Below are 17,138 nucleotides of genomic sequence, written 5' to 3' on the forward strand. Positions count from 1 at the left end.
AGAAGAAAAGTGCTTCAGCGTCTAATCTTCTTTGAATAAATTATATTTATAGCTCTTTTAGCTGATCATAGGCTTTCATAATGATGTCCCCATTAATTTGCAGTCTGAAAATTTGGAAACTACATCCCATTCATGTCAGCATACTGTTAACTCCGAAGCCTGAAGATGGCATTTTAAATATCACTCTGCTTGACTACTTTTCAGCTCATCATTTGAATGAAACTATGTAAATAGTATAACTCTGGAAACTGCGCCTTAAATATGTTATTCAGATTTAATTTTTATGAAAGGTCTGGGTTTTTTTCCTTTTTACCACAGTCCAAAAATAATACCTGACAATAGTAATGTGCTTATACCTCAGTCCTCCTCACATACTGCTGAAGCTGACTGCAGTATAAGCACAGTCAAGCATACAAAAATAATTAATGATGGCCAGTGTTTAAGTACTCCTCAAAATCTAAGGTTGTTTCAGACAGTGTACACCAAATGAGCCCATGCTGAAAAAGCACAGTGTCGTTATCTGTGGAAGAAGAGAAATCAGCAGACTTTGAAGCAGTGGAAATTTTGTGTGTTAGGGTAGAAGAGTAGTTCTTACATGCAGATGAGCAAATGTAAATTCCACTTACTGGGAATACAAAAATATTGTAAAAGAAGATTATGATGAGGTGTTTATGAGGGACATGGGATATTTTAGAGATATAGAACATTGATAGAGATACTACGGTGCTGCAAAAAATTGTGCCACATAAAGTCCCAATTGCACTGAGATAAAAGTAAAGGGATGAACTTAACTGCATGGCAAAATCAGATGTTACTGTGCAGATACAGACACCACGTAATTGAGTTAGCAACTGGCCATTTTAAGAAAACAAACAATGCAAGAAATTTTAGAACTTCAAAATATTTAAAGAAGGCAATCAAACATGAATGCTAACCCAAGAGAGCAGCTGAGGGCATCTGCCCAGATCATCACTGTAGTATCTTAGCGTAACTCCACTGAAGGCAATGGAGCTATGCTAATTTACACCAACTGAGGATCCGGACAATCACATTTAGGACTTCAAGTGACAAAATTACTTTTATTTTGGCATACATATTAAAGGTTTTGGCAAGTCTGACCAAACACAGAAAGTGCAAACCAGTGTATTTTTAATTCCCCTTTTAGCAACTGTATAGTTTATGCAACTTCCCATGGGGATTGCCTCAGCACTTGGGATATACCACAGCATCATGTTGCAGATCTTTGCGGATCTGGATGGAATGAGCAATTGGTTATGATCTGTTGATTTGAAGCAAAAATGATCAACATCACAATGGGAGTTTGCACAATAACCAAACTGTGCCAAAGAAAAGACCCTTGAATTGATTACAAGCAAATGCCAGGCTGAATGAGATCAATTATGTAGGACACGTTCAATGACAGAGAAGTGTGACCAAACCCAAGGAAGACAGAGGCAACTGTACAAATGGAAAAACTCCAAGACAAGAAGGCCTTAGAGAGATTCATTGGGCATATTAACATAGCTAAGCAAATTAATTGATAATTAAACACAACTCTCAGAATAGTTGCTTAGAAACTGCACAGAATGGCACTGGAATGACTGACAAGAGAAAAGTATCGAAAATTAAAATAATCTGTGAAATAAACATTCACTCTGAAATACTTGGTGATTAGAGAAGAGCTAGGAACTAGGGATTGTATCTTCAAAACTGCCTAAGTTGTTATTGCAGACGCTGAATTTCACTTTCAAAGTTAGGCACGTAGAAGTTGCAGGGATGTGGATACCCAGCACTTACATTTCTCCTAAAAACAAAGTTTAGACTTCAGTCATACAGGCTGCTCTGTAAAAATTACTCTAATTCAATGAATGTTCATCTGAATTGAGACTATTTTGGGTAATAACTGAGTAGCAAATGGTTTTAAATATACTGATTAAAATCCAAACAATAAAAAAGTAGAGCTATTATTATCTTTTGTTTTAAATAATTAAGTCCATAAAGAAGGAGGCCATAAACTATTTGGCTATTGTAGATACCACTATGCAAACAAAGCCTCTAATTTCAGAGCATTTCATAGTACTGACAACTAAGGCCCTGATTCTGCAAGGTGCTTCATGCAAGCAATTTCGTGCCTGCATGGAACATTTCGCAGCATCAGAGGTAGTGATATGCAGATGGCTTTTAAGGAGCTTTTTAGAGAGTACATGCTTTTAAGACTACCTCTCAGTAATGAAAACAACGATGAAGAATCTTATGTAAACAAAATTCAAGTGTTTTCCACTTTGGAGACAAAAGTTGACAAACTTAAGTGAGAAAAATGGAATGACTCAACCTTACCAGAGCCTGAATGAGTTATTCTAACAGAGAAAAAGCCCAGCCACTTCCATATGTAAAACTTATTGCGACTACAGAGATGAGGTTGCTGCAGATGATGGGTTTCTATACAAAGGACATTATCATAACACCACACAACATGAGGTTGGAAATGCTAGGTATAACCTACAGTGCCCATTTGAGTATTGAGAAGTGCAGGAACAGAGCCCAAGGTGTTCTGTTCTGGCCAGGCATGCATGCTGCCATCAAAGATAAGGTATCCAAGTGGAAATCTGCAATAAATACAGGAAACAAAAATGCAAAAAAAACCCACTGAAACCACATGAGATTCCTAATTTCACTTGGCCCAAGGATCTAGTTGAACAAAATGGGAAAGATTGTTCCTTATAGGTGAACTAATAATTAGGGATCTATGTTCCTTGGTTTTGTTTTTAATAATTTAAATTAGACTTGCACACTAACTTGCAATTGAAAAAAACATTAAACACTACAGTTTGTTCAGTTTCTTTTACCACAACATTGCAGATAAGTTAATAAAACACTGTAATTTACAAATGGCTCACTCTAGCAACTTTTAACATTTCTCCAAATACATCGCATCTGGTCTTTGCAATTACATTTTCTATACAAAAGTTAGCTAAAGCATCAAGGAATTTCAGAAAGTGTCTACAGATTCAAAGGATATGTACTTAGCATCAAAGGAGTATTTCAACATAACACAAGGTTACTTACTAGGCTCAACAATCTCAGTATTCAAGAAAAACTGTAATGACAACTTCTATTAAGATTCCCATGTAGGAAAAAAAGACATAAACAACAGGGGTAAAAAAGTGATAACAAGAATGGAAATGGTTCTTTCTCTTGCAACAAAGAGTAATTTTATAAGATAAAAGTGACTGAAAACTATATAATGGGTCTCAGTCTTGCTGCATTCTTATAGGACAACAAATGTAATCTCAGCAGGAAAATGGAAGGGAAGGGTAGAAAAGGGAAGGCAAGGCAAGGCAAGGCAAGGCAAGGCAAGGCTAGGCAAGGGATAATACTTCTGTGCAGATGAAGCAACAAATGTACACCCAGGAACTGAACATCAGAAACACCTCAACTGGAAAACACAGAATGTAGGTAGAGAAATCACTTCAGCAGTTAAGCAGATTTCTGCAGAAATAACTGGTTTTATTAGATATAGCAACTGTATATTGGGAGAGCTATCAAGGTTTAAAAGAGTATAAGTACTGATCAATGTCCAAGAATAAAGTGGTTACCCATCTAACAAGGGAAATGTTTCTATGGTGTTTTACTAATATATCCTACTAATTTTTGTTTCTGGATTTTAAATTTTTCTTTTAGAAGGCCTAATTTTTGCCAGATGTCTAAAGCAAGGAAGAAGATAGTATTATTTTTTCAGTAATATTTTATTTTATGTATTCTTAAGAATAAAAACAACAGAAGCTTCTCCATTTCTGAGAGGGTATCTCTTCTTCCTAGTTCTTGTCCAGCAAACTGCAGTAAAATCACATCAATAAGAATCAATAATAGGGATTACAGTAATATGGAAGAGCATCTCCTAGAAGCATGAGGTAAGGATATCCTTTCTATCCAGAAAAAAACTGTATTTCATGGAGTAGTTTCTCCTAGAAGAGTTGTGGCTAACAGGGAGAGCTTCAGAGAAGTTCACTTTTCCATCTGAACACCGCTAGGATGACACATCTGGGAACAGGGACACAAAGATGAAAGGAAATTAAGAGAAAGAGTATCAGATGATCAGCAAGAATATGGAAATTAAGGCAGAGTGACACGGAAAAAGATGGAGGCACAGAAATTCCAACTCACTTCCTTGTTGAGAACATGGAAAAATAGACTGAGCTCCTCACTTTGAGTTAAGAAGAGATGTGGAAATCAAAAAGCTTTCATTGCAGTGAGGGAAAGGAGACTGTACTCCTCCCTGTAAGTGCCATAGGGAAATACCAAAAGACGTGCACCACAGAAAACAATGACACGAAAAATCCACACAGGTGCTTTGGAACTGAAGAATTGGGCTTATTACAACAGAATTAGAGAATTATCCAAACTTACGGGCACCTACTCGAACTGCAAACCTTTCTGAGGTTCAGATTCTTTAATATAAGCACTAATGGGATTTTCCGGAAGAAAACTGACCCAAAGAAATGAGAGTAAATGTTGACAATATGATATTCAGTTCCATGGCAGACCAAGCTAATACTTAGTTTTCCATGGCCTTTGAAAAACTGATTATTTTTACATCAAAGTAGCACTAAGTAGAACTAAGGTTGTAATTTTCTGTGAGTCTCTGGTACCGGGTTCTCTGGTTCTCACATTGGCAGGACACTGAGTAGAAATGTTCTCAGCCAGTATGCTACATTTTGTCTGGGATTGATTTCTGATGATCAAAATGTGTCCTTTTAAAAACAATGATTAATTTTAGCCTTGAGCTGTTGTTATTGTTTTGTTAGGTTTGGTTTTTTAAATTTTGTTTTGAATAATATTTAAAGTGCTTCAAAATGTTGCTTTTTAATAGTATTTATAATTCCACAATGGAATTACAGTTTTGAAGTAATTGTAACTGTTAGAAAAAGCTGCTATGATAAGGAATAAATAAGGAAAACTGATAAGAAAAAGCCCCTGGGTAAGATTAAACTGGAATTAATTTATGAATATTTTAATATTGGTAGCTGTCACTGGGTGGGCTGTTAATTGCTTTCCCATCATAGTTAAGCTTAGTCATCAGTATAGTATCCCTAGGTCCTTTAAAAATTAGTTACTTTTCACAAGTACTGTAAACCAAAAATCTTAATACTGGAAAAGTTTGGGTCCTTGCCAGACACTCACTTCTGTAGAGAGCCTTAAAGCTGTTGACCTGGTTTGGTTTGGTTTGGGTTTTTTTTGTCAGCAGCTGTAACTGAAAATTAAAGCAGAAGAAATTCTTTTATTATTTGGAGATCACTGACCATGCTGTGTAACTGCTTTGGTCTGCTGACAAACCATGCACAAAGATTCTCGTGTTTCCACCTGAGCTTCGGATGAAAGTGGAAAATTGGGCAGTCTGCATGGTAAACCTGAGCAAGAACCCTTACAGATGAGAAGCATGGGTGGTAAGGAATAATTATGCTGACTTTGGAACAATTTAACTGAAAACTGTAACATTAGTATTCTGGGAGCCAGGATATGTGGGTGACGGAATCCTGGAGCCACAACTACCAAAAGGCAATACAGTAAGCATAACTGTTAAGCAAAATAAACGTTCATCTAACCTTTCTGGATTCCTATATTATTTGACTGATATTATTTATTAATATTATTTGAAATGTCTGCTATTTTATATTTTAGTTGGGGCACAAAAAGAACCAGTGTGCTAGCAAAATTCCAGTTAGGACGCTGCATTATACAATATTTGTGTGTGTTGAACAATACACAAGGAGATTATGTATTGGTAAAATGTGATATAAAGGCTTTACCAGCATATATGTGATATTTGCCACATGGCAAAGCCACAAAAGTATTAAATCCTTCCAAACTACGCAGTCCAGAAATATGATCCCTACGCTGCACTATCAATTCTTCTACTGCACTATCAACTGTTCCCTGTACCCCACACATTAAGCAAGTATTTGCCAGAAATCTTACAGAGGTTGAAATCTTTATGGAGGACTGGAAACAACTACATTGAAAACATGAACAAGAAATAGAAGATGAAGAGATGAGAACAGTACAGATTGGTAGGGACAGGACAGAAGGGATCTCAGCTTGGGATATAGGCAAAAAATGTGTGTACATTTCCCTCTACAGCCTGGGGCAGGAGCCAAGGTTACTGACCCTCACTACCCTTCTGCTGTCAGAAAATATGTACGAAATATACCAGCAATGTTCCCCACCTCCTCCTGGTGCCAGCCCATGCAGACCACTTAACCTTCCACTGCTATTTGTTATGACAGCAGTCCAGGTCACCTGTATAGCAGATATCAAAAGTTCCCATGGTGGCTGGTGGCCTGACAGAGAGTCAGTAGTATCCCATATTATGGAATGGCTTCTTATCAGCTTGCTCATTTTAGAAACAAGGAAATTATACTCCCAGACCTCACACATGGAAATATAACAGATGTAAACTAAGTACTTCACAGTTCAAAAATTTCAAAATCAAATTCGCTTATATAGCTTTGGTTTAGCTGCTTTGTGCATATTCGTTACATCTACATGATCACATCTTCTTCCCTCTTAAGCAGAGAACAAGAGCATAAATGAGAGCTGTATAAAGGATGCTGCCTTCCATAGGACTCCTACTTCCCTGCTTTGAAATATATGTGAGAAATGCTAAATTACTTTATTTCTGTCTCTGTACTGACTTCACTGGATGTAGAGACAGAGGACAATAAAAATATAAATGTGATGGAGGCTGGAGATGGGCTGATCAGACAAGGAGCTTGAGACAGGGAATAATGTAGAAAAAATGATGAAAAACAGGACAGAGCAAATGGGCCAAGTGGAAGTTGGGACTTTCAGGGTAGGAGAACGGATGTCTGGCTGTTCTGAAACACTGGACTCTGTCCCACTTTTCAGAGTTCATCCCTTTTCACAAAGGGTCAATCACTCATCATGTAGATCTGCTAAATTCCCACAAGCAAATTCAAGGGTACTTGGCTTTGAGACTATACAGTTCTATACAATGTGAAGAACTCTGACAAATTGAGCCCTGAAAGTATCCAACTGAGTGACTGAAATTATATGTCTAATTTTTCTGGCTTTAAAATGGGGATAATATCAACACTGACTTATGTCAGAGTATAACTGAAGATGAAAATAAATTAATTCTTTTAGAACTGAGATAAATTAATTAGGAAACACTCAGATGCAATGGTAGTGACAAATGTGTCAATGAATTAGTAGCTACATCTTCAGAGTGCAGTTTGAGAAAACGGCAGTGAATTACAGACAGGGCCTCACATGGGATAATGAGGAAAAGAGAAGAAATTCATTAGTTGCTTAGGCAGTGATTACTGTCTGCCCTGTGCAATGATTTACTGTTATCCTGTGGAAAAATACATGATCAGAAAATGAAGGCTTGCCATATAATGCAAATGCAAAAGTGAACTGAGTTAAGTAAGCCTGCTTAAAATTCTGGCATTTTCAAATTTAACAGAGTTTTATGTGTTCAATAGGTATAATGATACCTGCTAAATTAATAATTTATGCTAAATGCTAATAAAGAATAGATGCTAAACCTAGAAATATAACTTCAAATTATTTTGTTCTCTTTGCTTAGGCAAAACTTGAAATAGGTAGAGAGAATGGCATGAGACAAAAGTGAGGTCTCAAATGTGTTTTTTTTTTTCTTCCTGGTCTCTAGTAGATAGGTTCGATGTTTGAGAAAGGCAGAGGAGATGTGGTAATTTTAAAAGACAAGCAGAAACTTTATAAAGGGTTAAAGCAGCAAAGTATGTGCTGCCTCAAGAGTCACGCTGCCTCAAGAGTCTTATCTGTGTTTTGCTTATGCATTTACATTTCCTCCAATTTCTACCACTTGACCCATCACAACCCAAAATGTAGGTCTGAATCTGAGTTTCTCTGGGGTGTGCATATCTTTCTCTGCTTATACTTAAATGTTTTCCCTGATCTCATTTACATCTCCTTTTGCATATCCCATAGCCTTCTGGCAACATATACCAGCATGACCTAAGCTAATAATTTCAAAACATTATTTTTGACAGTGTGGAAAAGAATCTAAATTTTGCACCTATTGTTTACATCTAGCAACTAGGGTAGCTGAGACTAGAGAGCAATCTTATTCCAGCAGTTTTCTTATGCTTGCTATCTTATTTTTTCCATGGTTTACATCAAGATTGTTTGGTTTTTTTTAATGAGGGTATATACTGAACTCACGAAATGCTATTTAAGGTACTCATGTATTGTAAAGACAGAATATTTCTTAGCATGGCAGCATAAGCTATCCATTCATACTTTTTCTAACCAATTTTCCTAATTTCTTGTGAACATCTTTCCATGTTAACCAAAGTACCAACTCAGGAGTACCACTATCTCACAGCACTAAGAAATGCTATAGCTCTTCCACACAGAGAGTTGCAGTAGAGTATATGGTGCAGGAAGACAGAGCAAAGCTAAATCTCACGATTCTCTAACGTCCATTGTTCAAAATTTTTAGTCCAAAGAAATGAAAGGAATTGTAAAGAATTTATTTTAAGTTGGGGAATAACTAAGTAAACACTGAAAAACATAGTTAAATGAGAAAATGCATTAGACTGATAGCAATGATACGAACCTGGGGAAAATTATGCATCTGGGAAAAACAAATTGTTTTCTCTTCCCTCCAATCTGTGTCTGAGAAACTACAGCACTTTACTGCTTGTGTAATCAGAAGTGTTTCATCAGTCTAATTGTATGAGAATTTTCTGTTCTAACTAGCAAACCAAAGTTCAGAAAAAAACTGAATTCCAGAAGTTCTGACTTTTCTCTATCCCTATATCTAGTGAATACACAAAAGGAAATGCTACGTCAACAGATTTATGTATAGAGCCCCCCTGTATGGAATTTATTTAAGAGACTTCAATGCATGTTCCAAGCAGGATCAGCCTCTTCTGCAGCAGCTCTCCAGACAGTGTTTCTAATTTCTGATACAACTATACACAATTTTCAGTAAAATAAATATTTATAAAGAAAATATTTGTTCTTTATATCTTACTTGAGTTCTTGTGAGCTTGTGGCCAGCATACTTCGAATGCTTTTGTCAGCCAAGGGACAGCCAGATAAACTGTAAGACATGGCAGGACATACAAGTATGTTAACCTTCTCATTAGCTGAACACTCCCAAACAAACACAACATAAAAATTAAAAAGTAAAAGTTTGTAATGCAGAAAAGCGATGGGGCAAGTGCTGTAATATTGAATTCTGTAATATAGTTAACCCTCTGAATATATTTAGTTATCAACATTACTTCCAAAATTACATACTGTAAATGGTCTTGTTTGTTTGTTTGTTTCTCTATGAACTAGTAAAATATAACAAAAATATTTGAGATTCCTGGGTTAACTACTTAAATGCTTAAGAATACTTTGGAAATTTTAGTAATCTATTTAAAAATAAAAGACGTTTATACAACACACAAATTAGCATGCTTTTAAGATCAACATATACTACTCAAAGGGTTAACACATAGTTCAACGTTTTACTTTGACAGCATTGTTGAGGTAAGCTGAAAACAATAAATTGAAAAGACAGAATCCACCATGAAAAAAATGAAGTCACACCTTCTATGTGAGGCGTAATTACCAGTCACATGACCACTCCCATCACACCCTGGTGTTGGACATCTGCCACCAAACAAAAACAAAAACAGCCAAAATAGTAAGTATGTTTAAAAAAAAAACTTTTAAAAGTTTCATTGTTTCCAGTTTAGCTGCAATGACTGCAAGGGGTTTTAAGCATCCTAATCGAAAAGCTGCAAAATGAACCGGTTTAAATGAAAATGGCGTCTCAATACAATATAGCATCATTAAGAACAAGCAAATACACATTAGCTTATCACTTTACTTAACTGGCAGTTTGAAACATTTATATGCTGCAAATGTTGCATGCTCATACTGCAAGGCGTATATGTATTCGTTGGTTTAAAAAAAGACAAAGAGAGAAAAGGTTAAAAGGAGAAAAATAATTTCACCTCACATTATGCTTACGTTATTAAATCCTTTTTGCTCTCTTTGCATTGAGGATATTTGGGTTTAGGACTTGGGATTGTAACTTCACCAGGATACCTTCTTTCTTCAAGTGCCTCTTGGAAAGGATCCAAATCTTCCGGCTACAGGCAAATATATACACATTAATTTCAGCTAGATGAGGTTACAACTTAGATAAAATAATAGTCATCAGGTGGTATCTCCTTCTTATCCCATTCTGATAGAGAAAAATAATGAAATTATTTTATATTCTTTCACCTATTAAACTTTTGAATTATATTTGAATATTTTGATGAAGACTTCACAATATGTGAACCATATATTTCATTTAACTAGAAAAGAAAAAATAAGGACAAACCCCAGCTTTTTTTATAGTTGTCATATTATTTTGCTCTAAAAGACTGCTTTTTTCCCTAAAGTCACCACAAAGGAGTGGAAAGGCAAAAAAGATGACTAAATACAGTATCTTATGCATCAAAAAGCCACCTTAAATAACATTTTTAAGGATTTAGATAATCTCAAAAATGAAAGAGGAACAATCTTAACATTTGCACACAGAATCTCAATCTGGGACAAATCTCAATGGATCTGTCTGGCAAAACAGAATTATATAGTTTGTAATTTACTTTACTGATGCATTCAGAAATTCAAACCCATCTATTTCAGGAATGCAGTGACTGAATGCAGGGATTCAGTGATTCCTGCAGATGGTGCTATAAACACCACAGTAGAATCAGGCAGTTCTGCCTACTCTGAAAGAATCTGCTGCTTTACCTCACATTTCCTTGACAGTGACAGATTTCCTGCCCAGTCCAATGAAATGAGTAGCAAAACCGTAAGTATCACCAAAGCTAGAATGTATTCGGGGTATCTAGTGAAAATGCCATATTTCAAAGATACTGAAAACAGTTTTACATTTTAATTAAAATTGGCAAGAGATGTGCTACACACAAATGATTAGCCTAATTTTCTGTTATAAGCCAAGAAAAATCAATCTATAGAAGTCTTCAAACAGCTAAATTGAATTGAGTGCAGGATTTTAAGATGCATAATGGTTAAGGGTTAAAACCTGATGGAGAAAAGCAGTGACATTGAACCTCGTCAGCAGACGTCTTCAGTGTCCTACCTATACTACGTTTCGAAAAGTAATACAAATTCACTAACATATATTTTCTCTATTTGCCTCTTCTGTTTAAAGGGTTTTGCTGTTGTCTTGGTATTATGAATCGAAAAGTAACACTGATTTCTAATACCCCTTCACTGTATTCTTGAAAGAATGTATTTCATTACTACAGGCCCTTACACTTAGAGCTATGAAGAGCATGTAAGAAACTTAGAAGATCAACTGAAACAGTTGAAAGTTTACATTACACTCTGCTGCTTTTGTTTAAATTGATTTCTAAGTAACACATGCCTTCAAACACTCAGCACATCATTTATGGTTTTCAAATTCAGGAGAATATCTTGTCTTCGGAGACAATTATCCCAGTATACAGAGTAATGTAATCTGGATATAGCAAAATGTCTTTACTGCAGAAAATATTTGTTAACAAGATGATGCTGTTAGAAAACATGATTCACATTCATGGTTCAAATGTTGTCTTATGGAACTTAGTCACAGATCAGATGTGTGCCAGAATGATACAGTCCTAAAGATTAACCAGCAGAAAGTACTTTTTGTAGAAAACCACCAGTTTTATCACATATTAATTTTGTTTCCTGTTTCTCTCCAAATTTTAGAAAATTAATGAACTGCCAAAATTAGACTGCAACAAGAACTAATAGATGAAAAAGACATACATTAATCTCTTTGGAATCATCTTCATCTATCCTACTTGGCTTCATTTTAGTGTAGTCCACTGGCAAGTCCCAGCAGTCACCCTCGTTCAGTTGGTAACACCGGTTATTCATCACGGCTTGCCGTTGTGGGGACATTGGCTCCAGTGGTGTCAAAATGGTACAGCAACCATCTCGCTGCCTCTGCTTGTTCATGCTCAGATCCAACGTCCCATTTTCATCGACTTCCATATCAGGATTCTGTCAAAATAAGAAAAATATTGTTAATTTGGCTTCAGTAAACCACTACCTCTTCTTCAATCTGACTGCCTAGCAGAGTGATAAAATGCTTTTCCATTCCTGTATAGATTGTAAGCATTGAGCCCCCTCCTACACATAGCATGATGCTGTTACACAACATTAATGCTGTTAAAGTAGATTTCTTCCTGAATGGCTAATCTGATGTTTTTGGGGAAAAGGAGAGAGTCTTCAGTCCCCCTTCTGCCAAACAGCACATAGGTGCAAAATCTCTTACATAAAGGAGAAATCTGTAAAGGTACTTTCTTGCCATTGTCTTTATATTCTTGATTTATTCTGACACAGGTGAGTACCTATGAGGTAACATCTGCATAATTCTTGTTCTAAGTCCTGAAATCTGTCTGGGTGATTGGAGTAACAAAAACCAGCTAGCATCAAATAATCTTTGTTTCTTTCTTTATTTAGCATTACCAGTCAATGCTTGAATAGATAACATCAGAAAATTAAACAGGGAGGTAGGGTACCAGTATAAGTCCTTTTAGACACCATTTGCCAATGAGGAAATGCATTCAAATTTCACAGCTCTTTCCCTGCAGATGAACACGTACTAACATTTCATACATCTATCTTGATAATAGTTTGTACCAATTTCTGTGACAACTGAGGTACTGTGAAAAATGGGGCAAGTACAGGCTCTGACTTTTTTTTTTGCAGAAATGAACAAGGGTTGTCTATTATACTAGCTGAGGAGAAATAAGAATCTTAAAATGAACACAAAATGAAAAAAACTAAAGGCAGATAAAACAAAAATGCCAACAAAGAATCCCTCATCCTTCAGAAAATGAAATGTTCCCTGAGATATTTGGTTTCAAAACTAATGTGAATGTGATCAACTCCTTGTATGTCTGGTGACTTTCCCTCCTCTTTAGTAATAACAGAACTGCAAGAAAGCACTGTGAATGCAAATCTCTCTTTCTGAATTACTGCCTTTTGTCAGAGCTTATATCTAATTGCTGCTGCCAATTTAATTTAGAAAATACTTGTTTTTCTTCTCAGATTCATTCCTTCAGTCTCAATATAAAGTGACACATTAGGAAAGAGGCCCTTTCTGGTTTAGACACAGAAGATTTTTAGCATTTTATTCCAGCTTCTCCCATCACGTTGATATAGAGAACAATTGCATTTATTTACATATGAGAGATTTCCCTCTTGAAGAGTATTAAATAAATTAATATAAAAAGCAGCATTTGAAAACAAAGTTGCTCGCCATTCTGGCTTAAATCATGATTATTACTAATACCTACTGCTACAGGTTTAATTTGTTATGAATGATCGAGGGGCTTTACACGATAAGGGGAAGCAAACCTTTGCTAACTGTAGAAGAACAGAACATGTCTGCCAGCTCAAAAGCTCTCTACAAGCACAATAAAAATGTTTCCTCTGCACTGCATCTGTCTGCTCAGCCATCTAGTGGTCTCCTCTAGGCAGCACTGTACTGTTTGCTTATGCATGTTAAATACTTATTTCTGAACAGCTATCAGAGCCAGAACTTAGAAGTTTATAATGAAAAAAATAATCTTCTCCCAAATATTTAATGAATGTTAATAGAGCACTGTTTTTTCTTAATGCAGAAATCTTAGTGACAAAAGCTTTTATTTGTATCTGTACAGCCATTTTATAATATACTGAGGCTCTATGAACATACAGAACATTAGTGACCCTGCAATACTGTTAAGCACATTTAAAGTCACCTGCATAGATTTGTTCCTTTCAAACGTATTATGCAGTGACTTAAGAACTGTGATATCACAGACAGGCAAGAAATTGTAGTACACAGTAGTATGTCTGAAATTTGTACTAAATCTAACAATCTTAGGTCCCATTTGTGACTTTTAAATGAAAATACAGAGTTAAATCTTAATCCTTTCACAAAATCTATGAATTGAACTATTTTAACAAAAAAAATCAGTAGTGCAAACAATACCATTTGAGCAATCCAAACATCTTTTATAATTATAGTAAGAGAGAAATCAAAAAAAGGAGTACATGCTATTAGTATCATCCTTTCATAAAACCATTGGGATTTCCTGGGATACTTGTGAGCAGTTTATATCTTTCTTTTTTTTTTCCTTGCTTTAGCAGAGCCACCAGATTATGTTAATTTCGAGGAGGGAAAAAAGGTAAGATGTACTAAAGCTACTCTTCTCTCTATCAGGGCCACCGAGCAAGTACAGTTAAGAGAAATCTTCATCAACAAACAGAATTACTAATTTTTACCCTCGCACAGAGATCCTGAGGCTTAGTGGAGAGGTTCTGAGGCATCTCCCTGCAGCGAGTGGAGAGATTCAGAATAGCAGTAGCAGCCATGTGCGCTGCCTCCATGTCATGAGTATAGTCAAAGCTGCTCTTGCTGCAGGTACTGCTGGCACTGCTGCCTCCACCACAACTCATATTGCTGCTGCTGCTAGGGGCATAACTGCTTGTTGTGCTGCTGGTTGGACTTGAATTCTTACAGTAGCGTTTAGCTGTGGGAAGAAATATGACAAGGATGACTCAAAAGAAGGAGCATTCTGCATAAGTGAAGAGAAAAACAAACTGCTGGAGGTGAAATTTATAATGAGGAACAGTAACCAATGCCAAAAAAAAAAAAAAGCCCGCAATAAGACTGATGGCTGTATTTCTTGATTTCTGTCTGTGAGTTTTTTATGCTACATGTGTGAACTTGTATGAAATAATCTCCTGTAAAAATCTGCATGATGTGATCATGAATCGTTCTGACAAACAGGCTGGATTTAGAAAAAAAATAAAGACACAGAAACACTGCTTTTACCCCACATATATAGTCAGACATAAGGTACAATCTGCTCAGCTCATTCATTTTTATTAATGACAGGCAATGTAACACTACAGGATCTTTTCCTATTTACATAAGCAAACCGTTAATTTAAGGCCTAGACTCCCCAGAGCTATTGGAGATCAAGCCCACCATAAGGCTGATGGGCTTGGCCTCTGGGCCACAATGCCACCCATATGTCCACAAACAGCCCATGCTTCCTAAAAGCTTTTTTTTCTTCCTACGTCACAGGCAAGTCTTATGGCAGTGGTCATCACAAAGGAAAGAAGCACTACAGAAAAGAAAAGGTCATTGTCACGTGTGAGTTTTACCATGACTTGCACAAAGGCAGAAGCAGTGGCTGTTTAAATGGCAACAGGTACAAGTGAAATGTCCCCCCCCTCAAACAACCCAAGCACCTACAACTCTTCATAGAAACAGTCAGGATCAAGACACCCCTTCCTGCTCACACCAAGGGCAGCAATGCCCGGCTGTACTCTGACCGACAGAAGCCGCAGGAGGTCACAGGAGAGCCAAGGCACTGACAGTGCTCATGTCCAGCCTATCTAAATACAAGGCAGCACTGTTGCTGCTTTTAAGTAATGCTCTTTGCAGCCAAAGGTATCATAGCAATAAAGGAAAACAGCCCTATTAGCCCACTTATTTCTCCAACCCTCTTCCCAAATGAACTGTTTTAAGTGTTCATAAAAAACGCAAGAAAGTATGAGCTCACCTCCCAAATCTAAAAGTTTATGTATTTTCATTAAAAAAATAAAAGTCAACGTCAGAGGATACATACATGCATGTTACAGCAACTATTTTCCCTTAAGATGTAAATGTATACTGCAGAGATCATATCTTATAGCACAGTGTAACAATAACCAACTAGCATGCTGATTAGAGAACTTTACAAAAAAGGTCAGGCCTTAGCTAGAGCTCTTCCGTGATGGGCTCCATTTAAATGCCAGACTCTTCAGTTGTATTTGTTGGAGCAGACATACATATAATAATCTGCTCCCATGAGCACAGCCCATTTGTGAACCACAGGCTGCTTTGGTAGGCAGGCAGGGTTCAAAAGAAGAATCTGAAAGCAAAATATCTCTGCTAGAGTTTATGTCATTCTCCTTTCTCTGAAAAAAAATCATGGCGTTATTTTTACTGCAAAGGAAATAGTATTTCACTTAAATCATAACAGATGGAGTTTTCTCAGGAAAGCCACATAATGCACAGGGTGTGATTTTGTTTTAAAATGAAGTGAATGCTAAACATTCATCACATTTCTTTGTTTTGAACACATAGTAGCACTACTGTAGCAGGGTATCCACTAATAATAAATTTGTGAACTGTTTCTCAAGAGTTTCATTATTAATATAGTAGTCAGTGGTGGTTTGAGTAAAAAATCAGCATTTATCCATTGTTACTTTGTTATAGTATCCAAGACACGCAAGAATTTTCCTATACTTAAGGAAGGAAATAACTGAGTAATTCAGTTTCTACTGTGTTAACACAGCAAGCACCCTGTACCACTTGTCAAATTAGAACTTGTCAAATTAGAAATATTTTTCAAAATACATATGAACCAATAAGACTTTTGTCATTTGCAAAAAATGTTAGTCTTGTTATAGTAGATCACATTTAGACAGACATAAGAGACATACTAAATGGGAAATTATATATATCTATATGAGAATGTGTGCTAAAGAAAGGGAGGGAAGGAGGCAGCTTTATACGTAGAACTAACCATCAAAACCTCATGCAGGCTCTGATATGGACTCCTCTGTGGCCTTGGTCAAACTATAATATCCCTCAAATTCATTTTCCCTATAAAGAGAAAGTTGCTTCTAAAATTTAGTTGTGTTGTGATTCAATTGCAAAACACTTTGAAGATGTAAAGTGCTATAAGCACGCTACACAATTATCAGCTTTCAGATGACCAATAATTTAAGCAAAACTTACAGAGAAAAGGCCATGGTTATTTTAACTTTACTGTCGTTGTACATTTGAAGATGAGTCACATAACCCAGACTGTTCATTTCACATTAGTTTTTTAGGAGAAACAAAGATCATCAATTTCTAATTAACTAAATCATGCTGTTCACTAATAAAGGGAAAGCTGCATTGTTTCAATAACAGATAATTCTGCTTGATACATCGTCCACCCCTGAGGCACCAGGTTTTGGAAGCTCTGCAGTCCATCTATGATTTGTGATTCGGAGTGAAACCAAATGTGGAGAAC

At 36.3% G+C, this 17,138-nt stretch overlaps 1 protein-coding gene across 21 annotated transcripts in view; it reads right to left on the reverse strand.

Moving 5' to 3' along the window:
- MYT1L (myelin transcription factor 1 like) overlaps positions 1-17,138 on the reverse strand; it is a 305,799-nt gene that overhangs the window by 45,581 nt on the left and 243,080 nt on the right. For 12 of the 21 annotated variants that reach the window (XM_064650442.1, XM_064650457.1, XM_064650456.1 and 9 more), the window contains 5 exons: positions 14,347-14,594; positions 11,836-12,072; positions 10,036-10,157; positions 9,610-9,672; positions 9,044-9,112 (listed from right to left, as the gene is read on the reverse strand). In XM_064650442.1, the coding sequence (XP_064506512.1) occupies positions 9,044-9,112; positions 9,610-9,672; positions 10,036-10,157; positions 11,836-12,072; positions 14,347-14,594 (739 nt within the window). Of the gene's footprint in view, positions 1-2,503; positions 2,607-9,043; positions 9,113-9,609; positions 9,673-10,035; positions 10,158-11,835; positions 12,073-14,346; positions 14,595-17,138 lie in introns of all 21 variants that reach the window. The other 9 variants (XM_064650448.1, XM_064650451.1, XM_064650449.1 and 6 more) reach the window with 2 other exon arrangements.

Source organism: Pseudopipra pipra, chromosome 3 (assembly GCF_036250125.1).
Source record: "Pseudopipra pipra isolate bDixPip1 chromosome 3, bDixPip1.hap1, whole genome shotgun sequence".
In the NCBI taxonomy this organism is placed as follows: domain Eukaryota; kingdom Metazoa; phylum Chordata; class Aves; order Passeriformes; family Pipridae; genus Pseudopipra; species Pseudopipra pipra.